Source organism: Stegostoma tigrinum, chromosome 30 (assembly GCF_030684315.1).
Source record: "Stegostoma tigrinum isolate sSteTig4 chromosome 30, sSteTig4.hap1, whole genome shotgun sequence".
In the NCBI taxonomy this organism is placed as follows: domain Eukaryota; kingdom Metazoa; phylum Chordata; class Chondrichthyes; order Orectolobiformes; family Stegostomatidae; genus Stegostoma; species Stegostoma tigrinum.
The window spans coordinates 40,542,697-40,568,320 of record NC_081383.1 but is presented as its reverse complement, the minus strand read 5'-3'; the positions used below and the strand labels follow the sequence as shown (position 1 = coordinate 40,568,320).

The window sequence follows — 25,624 nt, the reverse complement described above, 5'->3', positions numbered from 1 at the left end:
ACACGAAGGCTGGTAGATCGGGTGCCTTGGTGGTTCAGTGGTTAGCACTGCTACCTCACAGTGCCAGGGACCTGGGCTCAATTCCAGGCTTGGGCAACTGTCTGTGTGGGGTTTGCATATTCACCTTGTGTCTGCGTGGGTTTCATTCCACAGTCCAAAGATGTGCAGGTTAAGTGAATTGGTTATGGGAAATTGCCCGTAGTGTCTCGGGAAGTGCAGGCAAGATAAGTTAGCCATGGGAAATGCAGGATTACAGGGATGGGATGGGATGGGTCTGGGTGGGATGCCCTTCAGAGAATTGGTGTAGAATTGATGGACTGAATGGCCCACTTCCACACTGCAGGAGTTGTATGGTTGGAATTTTCTTCTGAAAATGACAATCAGTTCTGATCAATTGTGATATTTAGAGCTCAAACAGGTAGATTATTGCCAACTAAAGGTATTAAGGGAAATGAAGAAAAGTGGGGGAACTGGTGTTCTGCTCTTCCTCCCCAGACACTTGTATGCATGTTAGTATGCATCCTTCTCATTCAATGTTCCACTGGTAAACATACTCTGCTTCATGATGAGGCTGCTGTCAGGAGAGAAGCACACACTGAAAGCGAAAGATGTGTCAATATGAAACATGAACTGTTTGTCTCTCCACTCCTAATGTAATTCCAATATCTTCTGTCTCTAACGGTATAATCCTTTGTCCCTGCAGGTAGTGTCTCAAATTGCACCATCACAATTCAAACTCGGTTCTCAAAAATCTGAGAGTTTTATAATCTTTTTGAATGATGTGCTACTTGCTGGAAAAGCCAGCATTTGTAACTAATTCCTCTTTGTCCTTGAGAAGATGGTGGTGTGATGCCTCCACTGTGTCACAGGGTTGTTAGAGAGGGAATCCTAGGATTTTGATCCAGCGACACTGAAGGAAACGCGATACATTTCGAAGTCAGGATGATGTGTGGATTGGAGGGGAACTTGCAGGTGGTGTTCCCATGTATCTGCTGTATTTGTCCATGCAGAAAGTGTCCTGAATTGTGAGTGCAAGAGTGTGGCCATTGGTGAGGCTATATCTGGAGTGTTGTGGACTGTACTGGTCACTGTACTTAGAGAATATATTGGAAGTAGTTCAGAGACAGTTTACTAAATTAATACCTGGAATGAGTGGATAGCCTTAGAAAGAAGGCTGAATAGGTGAGACCTGTATCCTTTGAAGCTTAGAAGAGTCAGAGATGATTCAATTGAAACATATAAAACCTTGAAGGGACTTGACTGGGTGAATGTGGAAATGATGTTTCCTCTTGTGGGAGAATCTGGAATTAGGAGCCATTGCCTGAGAATAAATGGTTGCCTATTTAAGACAGAGGTGAGAAATTTTTTTTCTCTCTCTCAGAGGGTTGTGAGAATTTGGAATTCCTTTCCTCAAAAGACGTAAGCATGCAGAATCTTCAAACGTTTTTAAGGCAGAGGTAGTTAGATTCATGATGATCAAGAGTCTGAAAGGTTGTCAGGGATACATAGGAATGTAAAATCGGACCAGCCGTGATCTTACTGAATGGCAGAGCAGGCTCAAAGAACCAAATGGCCTAAACTTGTTCCTTGCTCAAATGTAGCTATAGTTCTGTGCCAAAGGTAAAAGCCAATGTGTGCACTGCTTGGGCCGCAAGGAACATCTTGCAACATGAATAGATCACTGCACATGGAGATCTTCCTGACTGAAGGATCCTCTCACAATATGCCAGGAAGCCTTGTACTCTGACTCCAGGTACAAGGCAGCTCTCACCATCTCTCCCCACTGCCTGGGCTTCATGGCTGCAGTTATTTCCTCCCAACCCCTCAATAAGAAGCTCTTCACCTGTTGAAAGCTGATGGCACAAATGATTCACTTGCTTGCAGACTATTGCTTTAGAATCTCGTATTTGAGAACAATATAAACTCTCATAAGGCAAAGGGAGTTTGTGGGATGATAAAAAAAACTGCAGCAATGTCAGATGTTTTTGAAGGGTGGCTTTGTTGTTACTTGAACTATTCTAAGAAAGATTTGAATAGGAAAGATATAGTCAGTGATTTTGATTATTTAAAAATACCGTCAAATAGGCTAGGGGAGGAACTCTGACTGAGGACCAATTCAGAAGTGGTGTACAGATATTTTTGACTGTAGGATTCTATTCCCACCTTCAGAAGGATCTAGTAGACTCAGTAGCTTTCGAATGATTCTTTTGTCAACTCTGTAATTATGGCTGCTGCATTATCCCTGCTTTCATCCCCTTATTTGGATTGAAAATTGTTAAAAGGTCATAATAGGTCCATTGATATTTGACAGGACAGGGATTCTGAGCACCGCTGACCTCCACCCATAATTTAGATCTGTCTTTTCTTCCTAAGGCCTGCGAAGTATTTTCTGCCTTTGTTTCAGGCTTCCATGATTTGAAGTTGCTTCTTCTAATCACCATTTCGGAAATGTTGCTTGTCGGCACTTCCCTTTATTGTGCACATTTCGAATGCTATTAAGGATGTTCTGAGAGTCTTTAACTTGAGAAGAAAGCTTCCCAAAGAAGCAGACAGCCACGAAGCATGCACAATTAGCACAGTCTGCTTATTGTTTCAGTGGCATGTGTGAGGGGATTTCAGGAATCTTGGCTCTGCATGGTAAACCCCCAGTAACATATCTGTTCCATTGCTGGCTGTGTCTAAGAAATCTCACCTCTGTATGAATGAGAAACCAAACAATAACACAGAACTTTACAAAAATGGTTGTGCAGACATCTGATGCAACAGGACCTCTAATGCCTCAAGGGTATGGTAGTATTATGGTTATGTTACTGGATGGAAAGGGATCTCAAATCTCACCATTAGAATTCAGACTTGCTCTCAAAAAACGCCAATTCTTTTTAAGTGAAATGGTGTTTACTGGCAGGGCCAACATTTGTGACCCACCCCTAGTTGCCCTTGAGAAGATGCTGGTGAGTTGCCATCTTTATCCACTGTATCACAGTGTTGTCAGGGAGGGAATTCCAAGATTTTGATCCAGCGACACTGAAGAAATGGGGATATATTTCCAAGTCAGGATGGTGCTGTGGCTTGAAAGCAAACTTCTTTCCTGGTACCTGCTGCTCTGGTCCATACAGGCACCACAGGTTGTGGGCTTTCAAATTCAAAGGAGTCTGGGACAGTTGCTGCCAAGCCATCTTGTCAATGCCACTGTGCAGTGGTGGTTGATGTGGTGCCAATCAAGTGGGCTGCTTTGTCCTGGGTGGTGCCATAGACAGTGCTAATAAGTATCATTTACTCACTAATAACCTGCTTTACTTGTGTTCCACCAGGGCCACACAGCTCATTACCACCTTGGTGCAAACATAGACCCAAGAGCTGTATTCTAGAGGCGAACCGAGATACCAAGGCAGCATTGACCAATTAATGCTGCTATTAGAGGAATTGAATAGGAAATGTTAATCCGCTAATTTAAAAGCAAAAGAGTAAGCAAAGTGAATACTGGCCTTGTAGAGAGTGGAATTGAGGAATTAACAATAGATAATAAGGGAACAGCAGATAAAATGAACAAATAACCCGTTTCACAGTAGAGGAGATGAAAAACATTTCAGTAATCACTGTAAATCAAGAGCTTGAAAGAGAGAGAAACTTATCAAGATTACAAACATAAGGGTTGCGGTTCTGAGCAAACTGATAGAGCTGTGGTCTGAAAAGTCTTGGTCCTAGACTTCATCCTAAACTCTTAAAAGAATTTGTATGTGCTATTGTAATTTTCTAAAGTTCTCTGCATTCATGAGAGCACCCATCCAACATAAAAGTGGCAAATAATCAAGAAGAGGCAAATGCAGGTAATGGTAAACTATGGGTCATTGGTCAAGGCGTTAGGGTCGATCATTACAGAGATTATGGATGTGCATTTAGAAAATTTCATAGTAATTGAGAAAAGTCAGCATGGTTTTGTGAATGGAAAATCATGTTTAAGTAGTTTATTGGCATTCTTTGAAGGAACAACACACATTTTTGATAAGAGAAGCCTGTAGATGTACTGTACTTGGATTTCCAAAAGGCATTTGATAAGATGCCAAATCAAAGGTTGGAGATAAATTTGCAGGTGACACCAAGATAAGTAGAAAAATATGTTGTGAAGAAGAGTTTTCACTAGAGTATTGAAGTGTTTACTTTCCAATTTTTTTTTGCTTTGAGTGCATTTGTCAAATAAAATATTAGAACTTTGAGGCTTGGAGGATTGTCAGTCATTCTTGTAACAAGTACTTGAGCTCTGATTGGTGTAAGAAATTAGGCTTCATGGTGTTTTGCTTAGCAACAATGGTAGGATGGAGCAGTCGGAGGCAGCAAGTCATGTGATGAAACCCCAGGAACATGTCCACTTGGAGTTACTGACTAGTCCACAGATTAACATCTGTCCATTACACTCAAGAGCAGAGAGCTGGGATTGATGGAATTATGGCAGTGGATCCCATCCCAACAATCGTGCTTTGTCTTACTGCTGAAGGTATGAAACACCACTCTGCTGCCTCCATCTCACATTCCCCAACAGGCCATTCAGACACCAATTGCTTCAGGTCATTGACTTGCACCATGTTTGATTTACGTTGTCCATCTGTGAAAAAAATTGAGGTCTGATAGTCTTGGGTTTCACATTGTATGAAACACTGAAACTCAGAAAATAGGAGCAAGAGTAGGCCATGAGCCCTTTGCACCTGCTCCACCATTCAACATGATCATGGTTGATCTTCCAACTCAGTTCTCTTGTGCACTTTGATCCGTTAGCCGTAAGAACTATATCTAACCACTTCTTGAAAACATTCAATGCTCTGGCTTCAACTATTTTCTGTGATAGAGAGTGACCCTTTCTTTAATATAGACACTTATCTTTACTAATGAAACACCAGTAAAAATAGTTGGGAAAACTAGCAACCTCAAAAGCCAGGCCTGCACAAAACCACACATTTAAAGCTGCTCAAACTGTTTTGAAAGAAGCCAGTAAAATCAGCAGCGACCAGCTGCACTGGGTCATGGCGTTCAGTCAATGTCTTCTGGCTGCCATGATGTTTCCTATGGCAACCAGAAAAGAGGTTGGCAACACCAGAAAAACTGAACAGTTCAGTACAATTCAATACAATACAGGAACAGACCCTTCGGCCTACATATTTGCAAAGAGCAAACTTTATGGTAAAATGGGTCACTTGAAATCATCTGATGATGTCAGTCCTTCAAGGCCTGCATCTTTTTTGGATCTGGATATGGGCCACAGTTCTAACTCACTGATCCCCACCACCTCCTCCCCTACACCAGCGCAATTGAAAATGAAGTGGCAGAAATTAACTGAGTTCTTTCTTGTCTTGCTCCAACCCACTGTGATTTCAAACAGTAGGCAGCAAGACTAAGGCTACAGGAGTCCTTTTAATAATCTGGCCTGGGAGTTGATGGCTTCATTGGAACTGGGCCTGCTTGTTCAACCTGGACCTGGGCAGATTAAGGTCAGGTGGGGTTTGCTGCTGGGTCAGGCTGCAAGTGAGCATCTCAAGAGAAATCTAAACATTTTACTATTTTATTCAAGTTCATTGGCCTCAAGGCTTCCCGGTGGTTCACTTGTCAAGCTTCTCACTTCTTCCTTTGATCTGTTTACCTGATGGAAATTATCTGTCTCGGTCCCAGATGGGCACGAATTCCAGCCGCAAAGAAAGAAACATTAAAATTTGGGGAATGACTCAAGTTTTCTTTACCTGAAAATGGAATTCTGGCGGTTTGGACCAGGCCTTTCACTTCCCAGTTCTACCTCATTTTCCTGTTTTATGTTTCATTTGAACCAGAGTAAGGGCCTTAATGTGAAATATAAGCTGAAGAGGGGGGATATAATAACCTTTCAGGCATGAGCACATGAGCTGCTTGCTGACTCAGTTTCTCACTCTGACCAAAATCTTTTCAATGATCTGTAAAACTGCAAACATAAATTTTGCCAAATGTTGGAAATCTCCACTGCTCCGATTCCTAGGAATAATGGATACTTGATGAAAAACTCCTCAGTACTTGAAGTGAGATATTGCTTTCAGCTTACTTGTCCCTCCCTCCTATGCTTTCTCTGCATGATGCACTGATGTCTGACATTCCCTTGTTGATTACAGCAGTGGCCCAGAGTGGTTTCAATTCCCAAGAATAGTCCCAAAGGATTTCTCCAGATTTTTACTCGCTATTAATTGTCTCTCCCAGGAGATTATCCTGGGAGGTAGAGAGGTATTTACTGGTTATAGTTGTGGTACAGGTCTGATGGTTTATCTCATAGAATCTGAACAGTGTGGAAGCAGACCATTTGGCCCATTGAATCCATATCCCCCTCCAAAGAGCATCACATCTAGGCTGTCTCCGTCCCATCCCCGTAACCATACATTTTCCAATGGCTAATCCACCTAGCCTGCATATCTCTGGACACTTCAGGCAATTTAGCATGGCCACGCTACCTAACCTGCACATCTTTGGACTGTGGAAGGAAACTGGAGCACCCAGAGTAAACCCACGCAGACACGGGGAGAATGTACAAACTCCACACAGACTGTCACCCGAGGGTGGAGTTGAACTCGTGTCCCTGGTGCTGTGAGGCGGCAGTACCAACCACTGTGCCATCGTGTCATTCCTAACCTTATGTGACCTTTACCCACTCTTTGTTGATGTGGGTTTGGGATGATGGTAGCGTAGTGATATTGTCACGAGTGAGGCTGTGGCCCGGGCTTAGGTCTTGGGATGTGGATTCAAATCCTTCCCACCAGCTGGTTAGTATATCTCAACATAAAGCCTGTCTTATCAATGGTCGCAATGATGACTATTATTAGTTTGCACAAATCCACATTGCACTCTAATGTCCTTTTGAGTTGGAAGCGTGCCATCCTGACTCCATTCCCTAAACAGTATGGTCAATTTTTAATTGCCCTTCAAAATGGCAAAGCAAGCTTCTCAGTTCTGGGGCAATTAGGGATGGACAATGAATCCTGCCCTTGCCAGCTGCACCCATGTCCCATGTAAGAATCTGAAAAATACTTCGAAAGCTGGGATCTCGATTCCCGGAAACCAGTAACTGATACCACACTCATCTGACCAAATGTGATGAGTTGAGATTAGACAGTGCAACCCACAAGATGTACTTGACTATAATGGTTGCCTCAAGCATGGGATGGCTCCTGTAATTCATGCCTCCTACTGTTGAAGGAGGAGTCAGAGGATAGGGCTGTAGAGTGAGAACCCTCCAGTGATCTTCAGCTTCTCTTGGACTTGAGAATCTTACGTTGCATTGTGAACTCTACATGAATAACAGAGCAGGGGAGCAGTTTCACCAAATGACTCCCAGCCTTTATCTACCCTGGCTGATTAGGTAACCTTCTCCTGGGCCTATGAGCATCCTGGATATTTTTATAACTCATATAGGAAAGAATCCAGTCAAACCTGGGAGTAAAAACACAATTATTAATTATTGACGACTCCATGATTATTCACCAGATTTGCTGTGCTCAGGAGACTATTTTTCAATTTCTGGGGACTCAAACTTGATCCAGAAGGGTTCTGCAATGCCAGTGTTTCTCCCTCCTGTTTAGTACCAACCAATTCAACACTGTGAAGCAATGGAATGTGGCTCCCCGTAGTCTACAGCGTGCACCATGGGATATTCCTGCACTAAGTCATCAGATTGGAGATCAGAGACCCCAACTCTTTGCTAATACAATCACAGTATCAAATAATAACCATTGGGTCACAAATTGATTTTTGATGACGATTATGAGCCACTGTGCTGTTCCAAAACTGCCTTTTAATGGATAGGTTTCAATGTGGTTAATCAGATTAGACCCAGTTTGACTGCTGTCAGGTCAGGGTAGAGTGACTAGATTGAGAGGGCCATCGAGATGTTGTACATGAGAATTGCAAGGGGCCAAAGTGGAGGTGTTCAGAAGCACAGCTTTGAATATCCTCAAAGATTCCTGTCATTTCCATCAGGTCATGGCAGAGTCAGGATCCACATTCGCTTAAAATGAGGGGGATTTAGAAACCTATAGGAAAATCAAATTTCTCTGCCTCTGGCATTTCTCTGTAGCTGAGTTAGATCCTGAAGTTTGTGTTAAGTAAGTTCATGCACCATGGCAGAGGTTTGCTGAAGAGTCAGGAACATTTTACAGGTCACTTTTAAAGTTGCTGCCAATGCTTCTTCAGGTCTCACACGTCCCCAACATATTTCCTCATATGCCCATACCACATCTGGAGTCCAGACCCACTCTTCCAATAGACATTACATAATTCCAATTAGCCTCTCAGATCTGGCAAATCCTCGTAGCAGACATCATGAGCATTTGAAAATCTCCCTAAGGGAGAAAGAAACTATTCAGTTCTTAAAAGTACCAAACAGACACAGGAATTCAAAGTTTCAATATCAAAAACTTTCATCAAGCCTACATCCCTTAATCTTGTGTAAAGAAACACAAAGCATTTAAAAATAACATCGAAGGAAGAATAGCATTGAGACAATGCATATGTCAGTCAAACTGGGTATAAAGTCCTCTGCATGATGTGTGAATATTGACTACTGAGCTGAGGACACTATCTGTTCCTGGGTATCAGCCGAGCATTCATAATGAGCCATCTAGCAACTGTATCTGCTGAAGTAGTTTGAGTAGATGACCAGATAATGACTTCTCCAGATTACCACATTTCCATTTGTCTTCCTAATTATTTGCTGTGCCTGCAGGCTAACCTTTGTGATTCCTCTCATATCCCTCTTTAGCACAGCATTCAGTCTTCCTCCCTTGAAATATTGTGCTTTTCTTATCCTGCTACCAAAATGGACAACTTCACATAGTTTTCACATTACACTTGATTTAACATGTTTTCCCACTCGCTTCACCTAACTATGCTCCTTATATTGTTGGAATCAGAATAAGTAATCTTCATAGTTATAAGGAATAAGTTTGTATCCTCCATGCAAGTTTCTTTCCCTGCCTATTGTTATATCACCAACTGTTGTGGCGACAATATGCTCCCTCACTTTATTCACCCAATCAATATAGACTGCCAATAGTTCAGCCCAAACACTATAAGTTCTTAACTTGTGCACTGACGTTTCATGTGGTGCTTTATTGTCTGCATTTCAGAAAGCCAAATTTATTACATTTTTTTATTACCCTTTGTATCAAAGGGCTCAAATAAATCTGTCAGGCACGCCTCTCCTTTTAGAAAATACTTGGCACTACTTGAACAAATTATGATTTTCTAAATGTCCTGCTGTTAATTTTATATTGCAGCACTTTCCCGATGATAGATGTTAGACTATCTGCCCTCGTGTTCCCTTTTCTCTGTCTCCATCCTTTCTTAAACAGTGGTGTTACATTTGCCATTTTCTAATCTATTGAGAACCTTCCACAACCTATGGATTTATGGAAGATTACAACCAATGCGTCCATTACATTTGCTGCCACTTCCAAGACCCTCGGATGCAGACCATTATGTGCAGAAACTTGTCAGACTTCCATCCCATTATTTTTTTCTTTAGTTAATGCACTTGTTTTATTTTTCTTTTTGAGATGGTGCTACTCTTGGGATGATTTTAGCATCTTATGCCAACACGATAGATACAAAATACTTGTTTAAAGTCTTTATTATTGCTTAATGTATCATTAATAATAACTGAGTCTCACTGTTTAAGGGACAGTGTTGACTTTAGCTACTCTCTCCCTTTTCATAAAAGTATAGAAGCTCCTACTGTCTATCTTTACATTGCTTGCTAGTTTACTCTAATATTCCAATTTCTCCCTGTCTCAGTTCTTGTCATCCTTGCTCATTTTCTGAAATGTTCCCAATAATCTGGCCTACCCACTGATCATCACAGTCTCAGGTTTTGATTTGATGACACCCTTAATTTATTTACTCAGCCGTCTTTCTTGTGGAGTCTTTCTTTCCCTGACATGAATGACCCCCATGAGGTTAGGCTTTTGCAACAATGTGTAGTTTCATATTCAGGTAGCGCAGCCAAGCATTTACAGTAAATAGAGCAGAATGTGAGAATTCCCATGGGATTATTACCATTTAGGTTTATTTAAAGTACTACCAGTGTTTGCCTGAGCGTAAACTTAGTTTAAAAACTGTTTGGCATTGATCTGCAAGAGTTGGGTGTACCTTCAGGTGCTGGAGTTGTCGTCTCTCATCCTCCAGTTGGCGTTTCTTGTTTTCTATTTCTGTCTGCCGCTTTCTCTTCTCCTGAGAATGAGACAGAGTAAGATGGAATCAGTTCAAAGGGCTGGCTAAATAAATCTCCTTTTACTTAGTCTGTTGTCTCTCTCCCTTTTCCCAAATAGAACATCCCACATGAGGTTGCCTGGATGTGGAATGGCTAGATTCACAATGCATTACGTTGTGTTAAAGACAGTGAATGGTTAATTGTGGATTTTCACAGAGAAGATGATGAATGAATTAATGTAGTCTTTCAATGTCACGGATTGGTTTCAACCAAACATCATCAGAGTGAAATATCGGTGATTTTTAAAAAAGATTCCAGTAAATCCTGAGTAACAATGGTAGCTCTTAATAGTTCCAACCAAAACTGCTGTTTCAACCACCTCATTACACCCCACTCTCCCACCCCCACTCGCCCACTCTTTGATCACCCCCATTCCTATACTCCCCCACCTCCACACTCTCCTATTGCCCCGACTCTTCCAAATCCCCACTCTCACAACCCTTCGACTCCCCACAACTGCCACAATCTTCGAAACACATGAGAGCGGCATGGTAGCTCAGTGGTTAGCACTGCTGCCTCACAGCACCAGGGACCTGGGTTCGATTCCACCCTCGGGCTACTGTCTGTGTGGAATTTGCAGGTTCTCCCTGTGTCTGCTCCGGTTCCCTCTCACAGTCCAAAAATGTGCAGGCTAGATGGACTGGCATGCTAAATTGCCCATAGTGTCCAGGAATGTGTAGATTAGGTGGGTTGTAGGGAGATTGGTCTGGGTGGAATGCCCTGTGGGTCGTTGTGGACTTGTTGGGCCGAAGGGCCTGCTCCCACACAGTAGTGATTCTGTGATCTTCTATGACATGCCCGCTCTGCCAATCTCTCAGCCCTCTTCCCCAATCAGAAAAGGAGAAATCAGATTAGACACAGTTAAGGTATTCCCCCAGTTTGGTAAGTCTAAAACCATGGGATACTAGTTAAGAATAAGGGGAACGCCACTTAGATCTGAAATGAGGAGAAATTCTTTACTCAGTGTGTTGTAAAACTTTGGAATTTGAGAGAAGCCCAGTTGTTGAATATGTTTAAGGTAGAGACCGACAGATTTCTGCTTACCAGAAGTGTCAAGGCTTATGGGGATGGGGGTGGGTAAAACACAATGAATTATTCGATTAAACACGATTGCGTTGAATGGCAGGTCAAGCACAACGGGCAGAATAGCCCATTCCTGCTCCTATATGCTATGTTCCTCGACTTAATCAGGCCTCATCTAAGTTCAATTTTGGACTATGCTACACAGAAGAAATAGATTGTCCCAGGAGTTCAGAATCAGCAAAATGTCACTGGGAATTTGAGCGATATAGTTGGAAAAAGTGTTGGATAAATGTGGCATGTATTATTTACATTTCAAAGATTGAGGTGAGGTACCAGATACAGAGAAACTGTTAACTCTGCTGGGGAACTGAGAGTAAGGATATATCGAGCTAGATTTTCACCACTAGCTTGGAAACTGCAAGTTATGATATTTCAAGACTGTATGATCCAGACTTCTAAAGGTCAACCCAATCACGTCGCCCTCCAAGCCCCTTCCCCCACCTCCTCCATGGTCATGATATATCCCACACTCACTCCATCATTGTCAACTTCCAGGATACAGTTGCCAGATGTCCCCATCATGAATACTCGATGAGCTGACGAATAGAATAGGAATGGTTCTGAGTAGGATGGGTAAGGATGGCTGCTTTTCCCTCTAGAGGGCTTTAGTAAACCAGATGGGTTTTTATGAAAATGAACAGTGGTCACCTTTAGGTTAGGGTTTTAATTCCAGAACTTCCTAAATTCATATTTAACCAACGTAAGATTCAAACCCAGAATACGGCAGTAGGATTCTGGGTTACTAATCCAGTGACATTGACACTACACCACCATCTCTCCATTTCACAGATAGCATTTGAATGAAGTTTTATAATATTCATCGATGCTGGTTTTCAATATCTATCTGTTTATTTGGGCAATATCACTGGCTTCTTTCATTGAGATGTTCACTGGCTGTGTCTGATTGACAGTTTTATGAGCAAGTGGGCATCAAAGTGGAATTGGAGGGCCGGCGTCTTTCTCACTTCAACATGTCAATGTGGGTTTGCTCAGCATTGGAGGATTAAGGGTCTAGCTGACCTACTTACCTTTTGAGATTGGTTATCCAAGTTGGAAAACAGGAAGCACTTTCTGACCTAATGTAAAAATCAGCTACTCGCCCCTCCAAAAGTATTTGGATGTCAGAGAACAACTAGAGCTTTCCAGTCTTTGATTAACAGAATTTGTTAGTTAATGTTAGTGGAACCAAAATGGGTAAATATGTGAAAAGATTCATGAAAATGGTTCCAGGGAAAAGGATCTTCAGATAGAAGTTTGGAGAAGTTAGAACTATCCTCCTTTGGAGAGAAAAAAGTTTGACAGGAGATCTAATTGAAGTGTTCAAAATCATTGGAAGGTCCTGGCATGATAAATAGAGAGACACTGTTCCCACTCATGGACCGAATGTCATTGATGTACTATGATGTACATTGACACGTACCAACTGATTCAAGAACAGCTTCCCTGCTATTATTAAACTTCTGAATGGGTCTCTTAAATTTTAAATTTAATGGTAATCACCCTCTTTGTGCACCTACTCTGCAGCCTGAACATTGTATTCCTTGCTCTGTTCCATTAACCTAATGCACTTTGTATGTTACGATCTGCCAGTACTGCACGTAAAACAGAACTTTTCACTGTACCTAGGTACATGTGACAATAATAAATCAAACCAAAATATCATTGATTAAAAAAATCAGATCGTATGAATGAAAACCATTTTCCCAAGTGGTTAAAGCTTTCCTGGTGACAGTGTGGTGAAGGCAGGTTTAGCTAAAGCATTTGAAAGGGAATTTATTTATAATGAAACAACATGCAAGGTTAGATTAGATTCCCTACAGTGTGGAAACAGGCCCTCCGGCCCAACAAGTCAACACCGCCCCTTGAAGCATCCCACCCAGACCCATTCCTCAATAACCCACATGCCCCTAAACACTACAGGCAATTTAGCATGGCTGATCCACCTAGCCTGCACATCTTTAGACTGTGGGAGGAAACTGGAGCACCCAGAGGAAACTCACGCAGACACGGGGAGAATGTGCAAACTCCACACAGGCAGGTGCCTGAGGCTGGGATCAAACCTGGGTCCCTGGTGCTGTGAGGCTGCAGTGCTAACCACTGAGCCACTGTGCTGCTCCCTGGTTATGGGGAGAAGGCAGGAGAATGGTCGTAAATGAATCAGTCCAAGAGTTCGTGTAGAGAAGATTTGTTTAATGCCTCCTTGCCTTGAATTGGATTCAAGGTGTAGATTAACCCAGACCTGCTTGAATATTGGTACAGATCTGAGGGACTGAATGGCAACTCTGACTTTATGCATTGGAGTTTATTCAGGGTGGAGGAGGGGAAGCAGGTGAGGAGAGCCTCCTTTAGAGGAACAAAAGTTGGGGCAATGGATTTGGCAGCAGTAGCTGTGAAGTACAAGTAGTAACAGCTTATGAAAAGGCAGCTTTCAGTGTGAGGGACCATTGGCCCACGTTTAAACACAGCTGGTGTGATGATTCCATTCCTTTCCTGTTTGGGTCATCAGCCCATTGTTGGTTTCACCCTGAGACAATTCCTTTGGTAGTTTGCCATTGTCTTCCACTCTCAGGGAGAAGGCTGTAGGAGGCAGGTACCAATATAAGAAATTGACCAAATACTTTTGGCACTGTTCTGCACCCGCACACCAGCTATTTGGCAACTGAGTGAACTGGTGTGTTGTGTGATTAGAATGCTGTTTTAATCTGTATTTCAGTTCCGCTCAACAAAAGGTTGAAAGAAGCCTTTCAGCTTAATAGTCTCAAATCTTTCAAAGCTCCCTTGAAGACTCATTTATAAAGTAGTATTGATGTGCATTACATCAGAAAATTCCCAGCTTTGAATGAAATATTAGCACTCATTACTGACACTTTTCATATTTCAACAAGAGCACAGCACTCGACTGGTTTATCAGATTTCATATTTCACTCTGTTTTTTCAACTCAATGACCTTGTCCTCCTGTGCCACTCTAAATGGGAATGTGTTTCTGATCATACCCTTAACTTTATTCTTTCATAGGGTGTGCCAGGATTTGTTGCTCATCACCAAAAGCCTTTGAACTGAACAGTCGCTATGTCAGTTCAGACAGGAGTATGAAATCAACCACATTGCTGTGGGTCTGGTGTCACATGTAAGCCAGAATGGTAGATTTCCCTCTCTAAATGACCTGAGTGATTTGGGAGGTCTTAATTTTCGATAACAGTCACCACCAGTGAAGTTATCTTAATATTCCAAATTAATTAACTGAATTCAAATTAAACCTGCAGCTGTTGTGGGATTTGACCCCATGATGAATTAAATTCAAGGTTTTCGGATAATTAGTAATTACCATTAGGCTCCATTTTCCCAAACTCCTGTCACTAACTGAGGGCAGTGTCTGGTTCTGGTGATCATAACACAGCACCGGTGGGCTAACTCTGTATTCAGAAGAGAGAAACTCCACAAGATTGATCCCTTATACCAGGAGCCTGGGTTATGGAGAAAGACCAGAGTAAATAATATGTACAGAGGTAAGGTGGGTTTAGTGGAGATGTGAAAAGAAATGTTTTCACCCAGAGGGTGCTGGAAATCTGGAACTCACTGCCAATAAGGCTGGTAGAGGCAGAAACCTTTGAAACAACTGATCAATTGGGTCAATAGGTTAAGGAATGGCAGATGAAGTTTAATTTGGATAAGTGTGAGGCATTGCATTTTGGTAAAACAAACAGAGGCAGGATTCATACAATTAAAAGGAGGGCCTTGGGTAGTGCTGTAGAACAAAGAGAGCTAGAGGTTCAGGTACATAATTCTTTGAAGATATACGCAGGTTAAGAGCGCTTTAAACACCGTTGCCTTTATTGCTCAGACCTTTGAGTATAGGAGTTGGGATGTCATGTTGAGGTTGTACAGGACATTAGTGAGGCCTTTCTGGAGCTCTGTGTCCATTTCTGGTCACCCTGTTGTAGGAAGGGTATTATTAAGCTGGAGAGCATTCAGAAAAGATTGACTAGGATGTTGCTGGGAATGGAAGGTTTGAGTTATAACAAGGGGCTGGATAGGTTGGTATCTTTTCTCACTGGAGCGTAGGAGGTTGAAGGGTGACACTATAGTGGTTTATAAAATCATGAGGGGTATCAGTAAAGTGAATGGCAGTGTCTTTTTCCTAAGATGGAAGATTTCAAGGCTTGGGGCATATTTTTAAGGTGAGAGGAGACAGATTTAAAAACGACGTGGGGGGCAATTTTGTTTTTCTCAGAGATTGTTTGGTGTGTGGAATAAACTTCCAGAGGAAGTGGTGGATACAGATACAGCTATAATGTTTAAAAGACATTTAAATAAGGAAATGAGTGACAGGTTTGGAGTGATATGGGCCAAGCACAGGCAGATGGGCCTAATTTAGTTTGGGATTATAGTCGGCATGGACTGGTTGGACCGAAGGGTCTATTTCTGTGTTGTATGGCTCTGTGAGTCAATCAGTATTTAGATGTACACTTGCAGCGCCAAGGCATATGAGTCTATGGGCCAAGGGTTGGGGAATTAGAATAGTTAGGTGATTGTTTTGGACCAGCACAGACATGATGGGCTGAAAGGACTTTTTCTGCGCTATAGATTTGTCTGACTTTATGTGTGAATTGAAGCATGTGGGACTCACATCCCTCTATTACATAGGCTGTATGGTAAGAATTAACAAAGGTGCCAGACTGGTTACCGGCACAGACAATTATTTCTTGAACAAAAACATTTTCACAGATTAGAAGTGGATAATTCCCAGGAAAACACAAGGAGGTTCCACACACAATAAAAGGAAACAAAGGTCACTGTTAAATCTGCAAAAATGTTAACAGGAAAAGGGATTGTGCACAACAGTGTTAGCCTGAGAAAAAAAAGAACCTTTCTAACTGTGTTAAACACTAGAAACCCCATCAGACATGTTGTGTCATTAAAACATTCACAAAGACTGATTAGAAGGAATGTTTAGTATATGGTAGAAATAGCAAATGAATACTTTATATTAGCCTTTGCTTTTGAAGAAAATGATGAAGCTGTGCTGTTGAAATTAAAATTGTTCACATCAATTGATGAGGAATCTGAAATAAGAGGCTTTCAAACAGATCAGGTGGTCCACCCCCACGATAACACTCATGGCTCCGTGAAAATAGAAAGAAAGCGGTGAGCACATCCTTTACCCGAACGGGAATGTTGCTCTCAGACCAGAAGATTGGCAGAACTAGTTACCACAGGGACATTGTGTGTGTGCGTCTGTGTGTATATTTCTATGTGTGTGTCTGTGAGTGTGTGTCTGTGTTTGTGTGTATGAGGGTCTGTATCTTTCTGTGTCTCTGTTTCTGTGCGTATATCTGTGTGCGTGTGTGTGTGTGTCCCGTGTGTGTGCTTGCATGCATGTGTCTGTGCCTGCAGTTGGTGCGAATGTCTCTGTGGGCAACTAGATGTGTCTGTGAGTGTGTGTCTGTCTGTGTTGCTGTGTGTGTGTGATGGGGTGGAAGCTAATAATCCCTGATGAATGTATAATTCTGTCAATCTCATTGACGGCCATGAGAGTTTATGGGATTGTGTGAGTTTAAAGCAGGAGGTGTCCATTACCAGTTCAACCGGGCAGAATTCTAACCTGATTCCAGACTCCTTTGCCTCCACATGTCCTAATATTAAGATCAATAGTATTAATAGTAATAATACACATATATTTTAAGTAAATACATTTTATTGTTATGCATTGTAATAATTACTGATGTTCTTCCAATGATCCAACAACCACTGCTGGAAGTTGCTGATGGATTGACATCAAGTGAGGATAGCATGGGGCTTGGTTATATCCCCATACCTGCCAGAAAAACCCGACTGCCCCAACTTCCGCAGAGTCCAGCTCTCTCCTGGTGCCCAACACCATTTCTTCCAGGTGAGAAAGTGGATCCTGACTTGAGTTTGTGAAATTCTTCTCAAACCTTGCTCTGGTAGCAGGATGAAAAGGAAGGGGAGGAAATGGGGGGTGGGGAAGGGGAGGGAGACGTAAGAGCTGTAAAGCTCATCAATATGTATGTGCACCTTGTGACAACCAATCAGCAGTTGCATGTCCCATGACTGAGTGGCATGTTGCTGGATGGTTCAGTGTAGAATAACGTGTATCTGTGTCCTCATGGAGGCCGAACACATCAGTGACCAGTTTGATCCTTCCCATTCCACTGACAGTTTAAACTATAACCCAGATTTACATTGCAGCCAGTAATTAAAGCCAAGTTTCATTTATTCATTTACAGCCTATAAATTATACAGGTGAGATATTACAACATCAAGAGGGGGCACTCTATCTTTGAATCAGAGTTCGGCTCGAGACAGATATAGAAGGAGATGGAGATTGTTGTTGAAAGTAATTTCATTGAGTGGGGTTATCAGTCATTCTTATGGCAGTCCCTGGACTACAGCCAGCATTAAATGGCTCTCATATTGATTAACATTCTCCTGTGTGCTGAACCAGTACCGCCCTCAGTCTGCACTGAGCCAGCTGCTCTTGGACTTTGGGGAGAAGGTAAGGCTACACTTCTGGGTCTTGAGTAACTGACAATGCCCAGTATTCCCTGACTATTCATTTGAGGTGTTGGGAACTGTTTTGGATGAGAGAAAGGAACATTGCCCAGAGTTCCAGCACCAGTTCATTTGGATTGCATTTTGGGAATGGGGGAAAGACGGGGATGTCAGCTCAGGAGAGGACATTTAAAAGGAATATACACGCCTAAGGATTTAGGCATTTTTGGCAAAACTGTGCGGTAGCCCATCCCGTGTGATGGAGAGCAGCTGCTGGTGGTTCAAGTTGCTGGGCCTGCTCAGTGGGAAGGTTACAGCCACTCGCCTCAGTATTTGATTGGAATCAGGTACAGGCCAGACTAGATAAGGATAGCAGAATCTCCTTCCCAGACCGACATAAGTTATTAGGGACATGTCTTCTGTCTCTGTGATTACACACCCACCCCACACCTAAGGACCATACATCTGCCAACGCACCTCATGCAAAAATGCACAAAAGATCCTTGGACAACACCATCCAAACTCACAACAGCTTCCATTTAGAAGGACACTGGCAGCAGGTACATGGGAACATCACCGTCTATATGTTCCTCTTAAAGCCACTCACCATCCTGACTGGGAAATGCATCGCTGTTAAAATGGCTTAAATTCCCAGGATTCACTACCTAGCAGCATTGTGGATCTACAAACAACAAATGGACAGCAACGTAAAAAAGGCAGTTCACCACTGTCGTCTCAAAGGCTATTAGGGAAAGGCAGTAAATGCTGGTCCAGCAAATGATGCCAACCTCGTGTGATTATTTTATTAAATGCAGTGAACAGATGCCACCCTGTCGCAGGGTCAGTACTGAGGGAGTGGGCACTGTTGCAGGGTCAGTGCTGACGGAGGGCCGCACTGTGGCAGGGTCAGCGCTGAGGGAGCGCTGCACTGTCGCAGGATCAGCACTGAGGGAGCGCCGCACTGTGGCAGGGTCCGCGCTGAGGGACCGCCGCACTGTCGCAAGGTCAGCGCTGAGGGAGCGCCGCACTGTTGCAGGGTCAGCGCTGAGGGAGCGCCGCACTGTGACAGGTTCAGCGCCGCACTGTCGCAGGGTCAGCGCTGAGGGGGCACTGCATCCTTAGAAGTCTCAGTGCCAACTGTACTTGACTACACTTCCTCTTACCCTGCTTTCTCTCAGGACTCCATTCATTCATCCAGCTTTTCCACCACTGTCACATCTGAATCCTGAGATATGACCTTCCACCAGGATGCCTCTGAAAGGACTCGTTTTTCTCATAAGGAGTGTCCGCCAGCCCACCAGGGTTAACAGGTCCTCAGCTGTGCCTGACCCATTCTACCCTTACTTCTTCCTCTTCCTCTCAGAATGACAGGGTTCCCCTTGTCTTCGCTGTGCATCCCAGCAGACTTTGCTATCAAAGAATCATCCTCCTCCGTTTTCACCACCCTCCAGCAGGATATCACCACCAAACACATCTCGCTATCCCTTCCACCATCAGCATTCTGCAGTGACTGTCCTTTCTTTGTCACTGTGGATTTCTCCTCCGATCACTTCCTCACTCCCCCATCACACTTCCCCACGGAGTCACAGAAAATGTGACACTTGCCCTTTTCCCTCCTCCGTCTTCACTTTCCATCCTGTGGTTAGCACTGCTGCCTTACAGCACCAGGGACCTGGGCTCAATCCCACCCTTGGGTGACTACGTGAATGGAGTTTGCACATTCTCCCTGTATCTGTGTGGGTTTCCTCTGGATGCACCAGTGTTCTGCACAGTCCAAAGATGTGCAGGTTAGGTGGGTTATCCATGAGAAATGCAGGAATAGGGTAGGTGGACAGGTCTAGGTGGGATGCTCTTTAGAAGGTTGGTGTGGACTTGAATGGGCCGAATGGCCTGCTCCCACACTTTAGGGATTCTAAATTGCATTTCACTTGTACCTTTCTCAAACTAGTCTTCTGTTTTCACTGCTCATAAAGCAATCTTAATGATGTCAGGGAGACAAAATGCAGATTGGGCAACTGCTCTGCTTTATAGCTCTGCTTTGTCTGTGAGAGTGACCCTCACCTTGCCATTTCAATGTATCATCTTGTTTTCATTCTGTTCGGGGCCTGCTACAATGCTCCAGTGAAGATAAGTACAAGTTGGAGTTACAACATCTCACCTTCCACATTGTCAGTTTACAGCTTTCAGAACTGAATGCTGAGCTCAACAACTTCGGAGCATGAACTCTGTCCTCTATTCTGATTACAGTCCTCTCCCTGCCTCCGGTGTCTTGCTGCCGTGGATTTGTTCTCAGCAAAACAAATCTATTTTTGGTCACCCACAGCAATCATTACTGTCTCTCCTCTACCATCATTGGCCCTGAATTTATCTGTTGCTCTGAGGACCCTCATCATGTGTTCCACTTACTTCTCCTCACCATCATTTCCCAGAGCCCTTCAGTTCTGTAGAACGCAAAAAGCTCATTCTATTTCTCTCTCCATGGATGCTGCTGATTTTCTTCAGCATTCTGAATTTTCTTTTTTTATTTTGGATTTCCAGCACCTGCAGTAATTTGCTTTTACTTGAGGAATACATCTTGGATGACAAAATGCCTTTGAAAGATGTTTAAAGGGGGTTGCATAAAAGATGATTCTTGTCAGTGGAGGTATATGATGATCTGACAGATGGTACCATACTGCCTCTCATGTCCTCTATAATTTCCTGAACTCTTATTTCTACATTTTGCAAATTTATTGCAAATTTATTTCTTTATTTTTCTACTTTTTTTCCCCTTAAGAATTTGTACTTAAGAATCTGCACCTAGGTTTCTCGGAACTTAAGATGGCACCATAAGTGGAGACTTGTAAACTTTTCACTGTACTCATGAGTATGTGTGAGAATAAAGCTAGTTCTATTTCCAAGAAGCCAAAGTTTGAAGGGCAGGACTATTAATGCTTTAAGAGCGTGACAACTTTCTTTGGTAGGTTCTTATATCAAAACCTCTTGGCATATTTGATAGGTCCCTTTCGTAGGTGCTTCTGAAAGCTTCAACAGGTCTGTTCATGACTCCATTGAGCAAAGCTCATTGATGAATTTATGCATTTTATACACATGTAGATGTCGGTGTGTTCACTGAACTAGGAGGTTCGACAGCAGATGTTTCATCCCCTTGGTGACATCCTCAGTGCAGTGGAGCCTTTGTCTTGTGCCGGTTCAAATTTATCCGATCCAAGTTTTGCTGCTTTCGGTAGGTGCCGGTTCCGGTTGTGTGTTGTAATGGTCGGTATATCGGTACCCGAGCTACAAATTTTCACTCAAACCCTGAACTTTATACACATATTTAAGGTCTACATTTAACAAACTCAGAAAGGTCCTTACCTCCCTTAAAGGCACCTGAGCTCCACCAAAAGACACCAAACCTCTCCCAAATGTGTCCAGGGATCAGTCCAGAAAGGTAGCTCGCCGATGCAAAGGGACACCTCAATATCCTTTAGGCTTCACACTCCAAGGCTACCACATGCTCATTTCAGTGGCCACAGGCATAATATAAATAACCTGCTACCCCTGTGAGAGAGACATGTCAAATCCCAACCCAACTGCATTCCTGCTCCAGCTAAATTGGGAAATGCTGTGTTTGGGAAAGGGAATTGCAAGTTTGGGGCCTCACCCATTCTGATGAGGCCTCTCTCCATTGTAGTGAAAATTCAGGCCTGGGTGTGGGATAATTATCAATAATTAATAGAAAAATAATTATCCATCTTGTCACCCAAGATGTATTCCTCAAGTATGGTGCCACCTTAAGTACCGAGAAACCTAGGTACAGATTCTTAAGTATAAATGCCTGATGGCTTCCTGCTTCAAATCTGTAAAAGCTATCTATGTAGCCAGAACTCTCTTACAAACTCTTGTGAATCATGCACAGTGAAAGGGGTAAAGGATTTCCCTCACAATCCATTCATTTATCTTGACAAATAGAAAGACGACCTGCTGCCTGCAACATTCCACAACTGGAATTATTTCTATTAAATTGAAACAGAGTTTTGTTTATCTGACCATCAATTCCCACAATTGCATCTGCAGGATGGACCCCTCATGATTTCCAGCTACATTCTATGTCTATCTCATTAAACAAATATTTCTGAAGAGAGGTCCCGACTCGAAACGCCAACTTTCCTGCTCCACTGATGCTGCTTGGCCTGCTGTGTTCCTCCAGCTCCACACTGTGTTGTCTCTTATTTCCAAGGAATGCCTTTGTTTGCTTTAGACCCTCAGAGAAAGTAGATCAGTACAGCACAGGAACAGGCCCTTCGGTCCACCCATGTCTGTGCCAAGCATGATGCCCATCTGTCTGCATATGGTCCATATCTGTCTATATCACCTGCTCATGCGTCTGTCTAAATGCCTTTTAAATATTGCTATTGCATCTGTTTCGACCACCTCTCTCCGCTTGGTTTCCCCAATGGAAAGGAAGCCACACCAGGTACAATGGATACAATATACCAAATTGGCAGATGTGCAGGTGAACATCTGCTTAATATGTAAAGTCATCTTGGGGCCTGGGATGGGGGTGAGGGAGGAGGTGTGGGGGCAGATGTAGCACTTCCTGCGGTTGCAGGGGAAGGTGCAGGGTGTGGTGGGGTTGGAGGGGAGTGTGGAGCGGACAAGGGAGTCGCGGAGAGAGTGGTCTCTCCTGAAGGCAGACAAGGGTGGGGATGGAAAAATGTCTTGGGTGGTGGGGTCGGATTGTAGATGGCGGAAGTGTCGGAGGATGATGCGTTGTATCCTGAGGTTGGTGGGGTGGTATGTGAGGATGAGGGTATCCTCTTAGGGCGGTTATTGCAGGGACGGGGTGTGAGGGATGTGTTGCGGGAAATGCGGGAGACGCGGTCAAGGGCGTTCTTGACCACTGCAGGGGGAAAGTTGCGGTCCTTGAAGAACGTGGACATCTGGGATGTGCGGGAGTAGAATGCCTCATCCTGGGAGCAGATGCGGTGGATGCAGAGGAATTCCTCCGTGACTCCCTTGTCCACTCCACACTCCCCTCCAGCCCCACCACACCCGGCATCTTCCCCTGCAACCGCAGGAAGTGCTACACTTGCCCCCACACCTCCTCCCTCACACCCATCCCAGGCCCCAAGATGACTTTCCATATTAAGCAGATGTTCACCTGCACATCTGCCAATGTGGTATACTGAATTAACTGTACCCGGTGTTGCTTCCTCTACATTGGGGAAACCAAGCGGAGGCTTGGGGACCGCTTTGCAGAACACCTCCGCTCGGTTCGCAATAAACAACTGCGCTTCCCAGTCGCAAACCATTTTAACTCCCCCTCACATTCCTTAGACGACATGTCCATCATGGGCCTCCTGCAGTGCCACAATGATGCCACCCGAAGGTTGCAGGAACAGCAACTCATATTCCGCTTGGGAACCCTGCAGCCCAATGGTATCAATGTGGACTTCACAAGCTTCAAAATCTCTCCTTCCCGCACTGCATCCCAAAACCAGTCCAGCTTGTCCCCGCCTCCCTAAACTGTTCTTCCTCTCACCTATCCCCTCCTTCTACCTCATGCTGCACCTCCATTTCCTACCTACTAACCTCCTCCCACCTCCTTGACCTGTCCATCCTCCCTGGACTGACCTATCCCCGCCCTACCTCCCCACCTATACTCTCCTCTCCAACTATCTTATTTTCTCTCCATCTTTGGTCCGCCTCCCCGTCTCTCCCTATTTATTCCAGAACCCTCTCCCTATCCCCCTCTCTGATGAAGGGTCTAGGCTCGAAACGCCAGCTTTTGTGCTCCTGAGATGCTGCTTGGCCTGCTGTGTTCATCCAGCTTCACACTTTGTTATCTTGGTTTATTGAAATGTCAGGCAACTGGAAGGTCAGGCACATTCTTACAGACACAGTGGAGGCATTCCAGCAAAGTGGCCCACCAGTCTGCAGTTGCGCTCGCCAATGCACAGCAGAACACATTGTGGACAGCAAATATGACAGCTAAGATGAAAGCAATGAGAAGTGAAATGCTATTATACCTGGACAGTGTGTTTAGGACCTTGGAGAGTGAAGAGGGAGGAGGTCAAAGGGCAAATGTTATATATGCTGTGAGTGCATGGAAAGGTAGCCCTGATGTCTGATAATTGAGTCCAGAGATGCTTCTTGTTATTCAGGGATAATGACGATGTTCTCTGTTGCACATGCCAAATTCCTTACCAAAATTGCACTCCATAGTAATTTGAGCAACTCTTACCCCTGGGTGTGAAGTTTTCAACTCGTGGGCACCACAGCTATAGTATGATTCACCTGCATTTGCATACACAGATGCACTCTCTCAAAAGCAATTGCGTGAAAACTGAGATGAAGGGTCTAGGCCCGAAAAGCTCTCTGATGAAGGGTCTAGGCCCAAAACGTCAGCTTATTTGCTCCTGAGATGCTGCTTGGCCTGCTGTGTTCATCCAGCTCCACACTTTGTTATCTTGGATTCTCCAGCATCTGCGGTTCCCATTATCTCTGATCACAATTTTAACCTCACTGCGAAGCCTCTAACAAGGTGTAGAGCTGGATGAACACAGAAGGCCAAGCAGCATCAGAGAAGCAGGAAGGCTGACATGTTGGGCCTGAACCCTTCTTCAGAAATGGGGGAGGGGAAGAGGATTCTGAAATAAATAGGGAGAGAAGGGGAGCCAGATAGAAGATGGATAGAGGAGAAGTTACGTGAAGAGGAGTCAGACTGGTCAAAGAGGCAGGGATGGAGCCAGTAAAGGTGAGTGTAGGTGGGGAAGTAGGGAGGAGATAGGTCTGTGCAGGGAGGATGGACAGGCCAAGGGGACAGGATCAGGTTAGTAGGTAAGAGATGGGGGTGGGGCTTGAGGTAGGGGGAGGGGATAGGTGGGAGGAAGGACAGTTTCGGGAGGTGGGGACGAGCTGGGCTGATTTTGGGATGGGGTCGGGGTGGGGATATTTTGAAGCTTGTGAAGTCCACATTGATACCATTGGGCTGCAGGGTTCCCAAGAGGAATATGAGTTGCTGATCCTGCAACCTTCGGGTGGCATCATTATGGCACTGCAGGAGGCCCAGGATGGACATGTCTGCGGAATGGGAGGGGGAGTTGAAACGGTTCGCGACTGTGAAGTGCAGTTGTTTATTGCGAACCAAGCGTAGGTGTTCTGCAAAGTGGTCCCCAAGCCTCTGTTCGGTTTCCCCAATGTAGAGGAGACCAGAACGGAACAGCGGATGTAGTGTACCAGATTAGCAGATGTGCAGGTGAACATCTGCTTGATGTGGAAAGTCTTCTTCGGGCCTGGGATGGGGGTGAGGGGGGAAGTGTAGGGGCAAGTGTAGCACTTCCTGCGGTTGCAGGGAAAAGTGCCGGGTGTGGTGGGACTGGAGGGGAGTGTGGAGCGGACAAGGGAGTCACGGAGAGAGTGGTCCCTCCGGAAAGCTGATAAGGGTGGGAAGGGAAAAATATCTTTTGTGGTGGGGTCAGATTGCAGATGGCGGAAGTGTCAGACGGTGTGTTGAGTCCGGAGGTTGGTGGGGTGGAGTGTGAGGATGATGGGGATTCTGTTTTTGTTGTTATTGCGAGGGCGGGGTGTGAGGGATGAGTTGCGGGAAATGCGGGAGACGTAATTGAGTGCATTCTCCACCACTGAGGATGAGAAGTTGCGGTCCTTGAAAAACGAGGACATCTGAGATGTACGGGAGTGGAATGCCTCATGCTGGGAGCAGATGCGGTGGAGGAAAAGGAATTGGGAATAGGGGATGGCATTTTTGCAAG

The 25,624-nt window shown here is 44.2% G+C and overlaps 1 protein-coding gene across 5 annotated transcripts in view; it reads right to left on the bottom strand.

Annotated features, from left to right (window-relative positions):
• Positions 1-25,624, bottom strand: part of palm1a (paralemmin 1a) — a 237,668-nt gene that overhangs the window by 122,473 nt on the left and 89,571 nt on the right. For all 5 annotated transcript variants that reach the window (XM_048559926.2, XM_048559924.2, XM_048559927.2 and 2 more), the window contains exon 3: positions 10,150-10,230. In XM_048559926.2, coding sequence (XP_048415883.1) covers positions 10,150-10,230 — 81 coding nt within the window. The remainder of the gene's footprint in view (positions 1-10,149; positions 10,231-25,624) is intronic.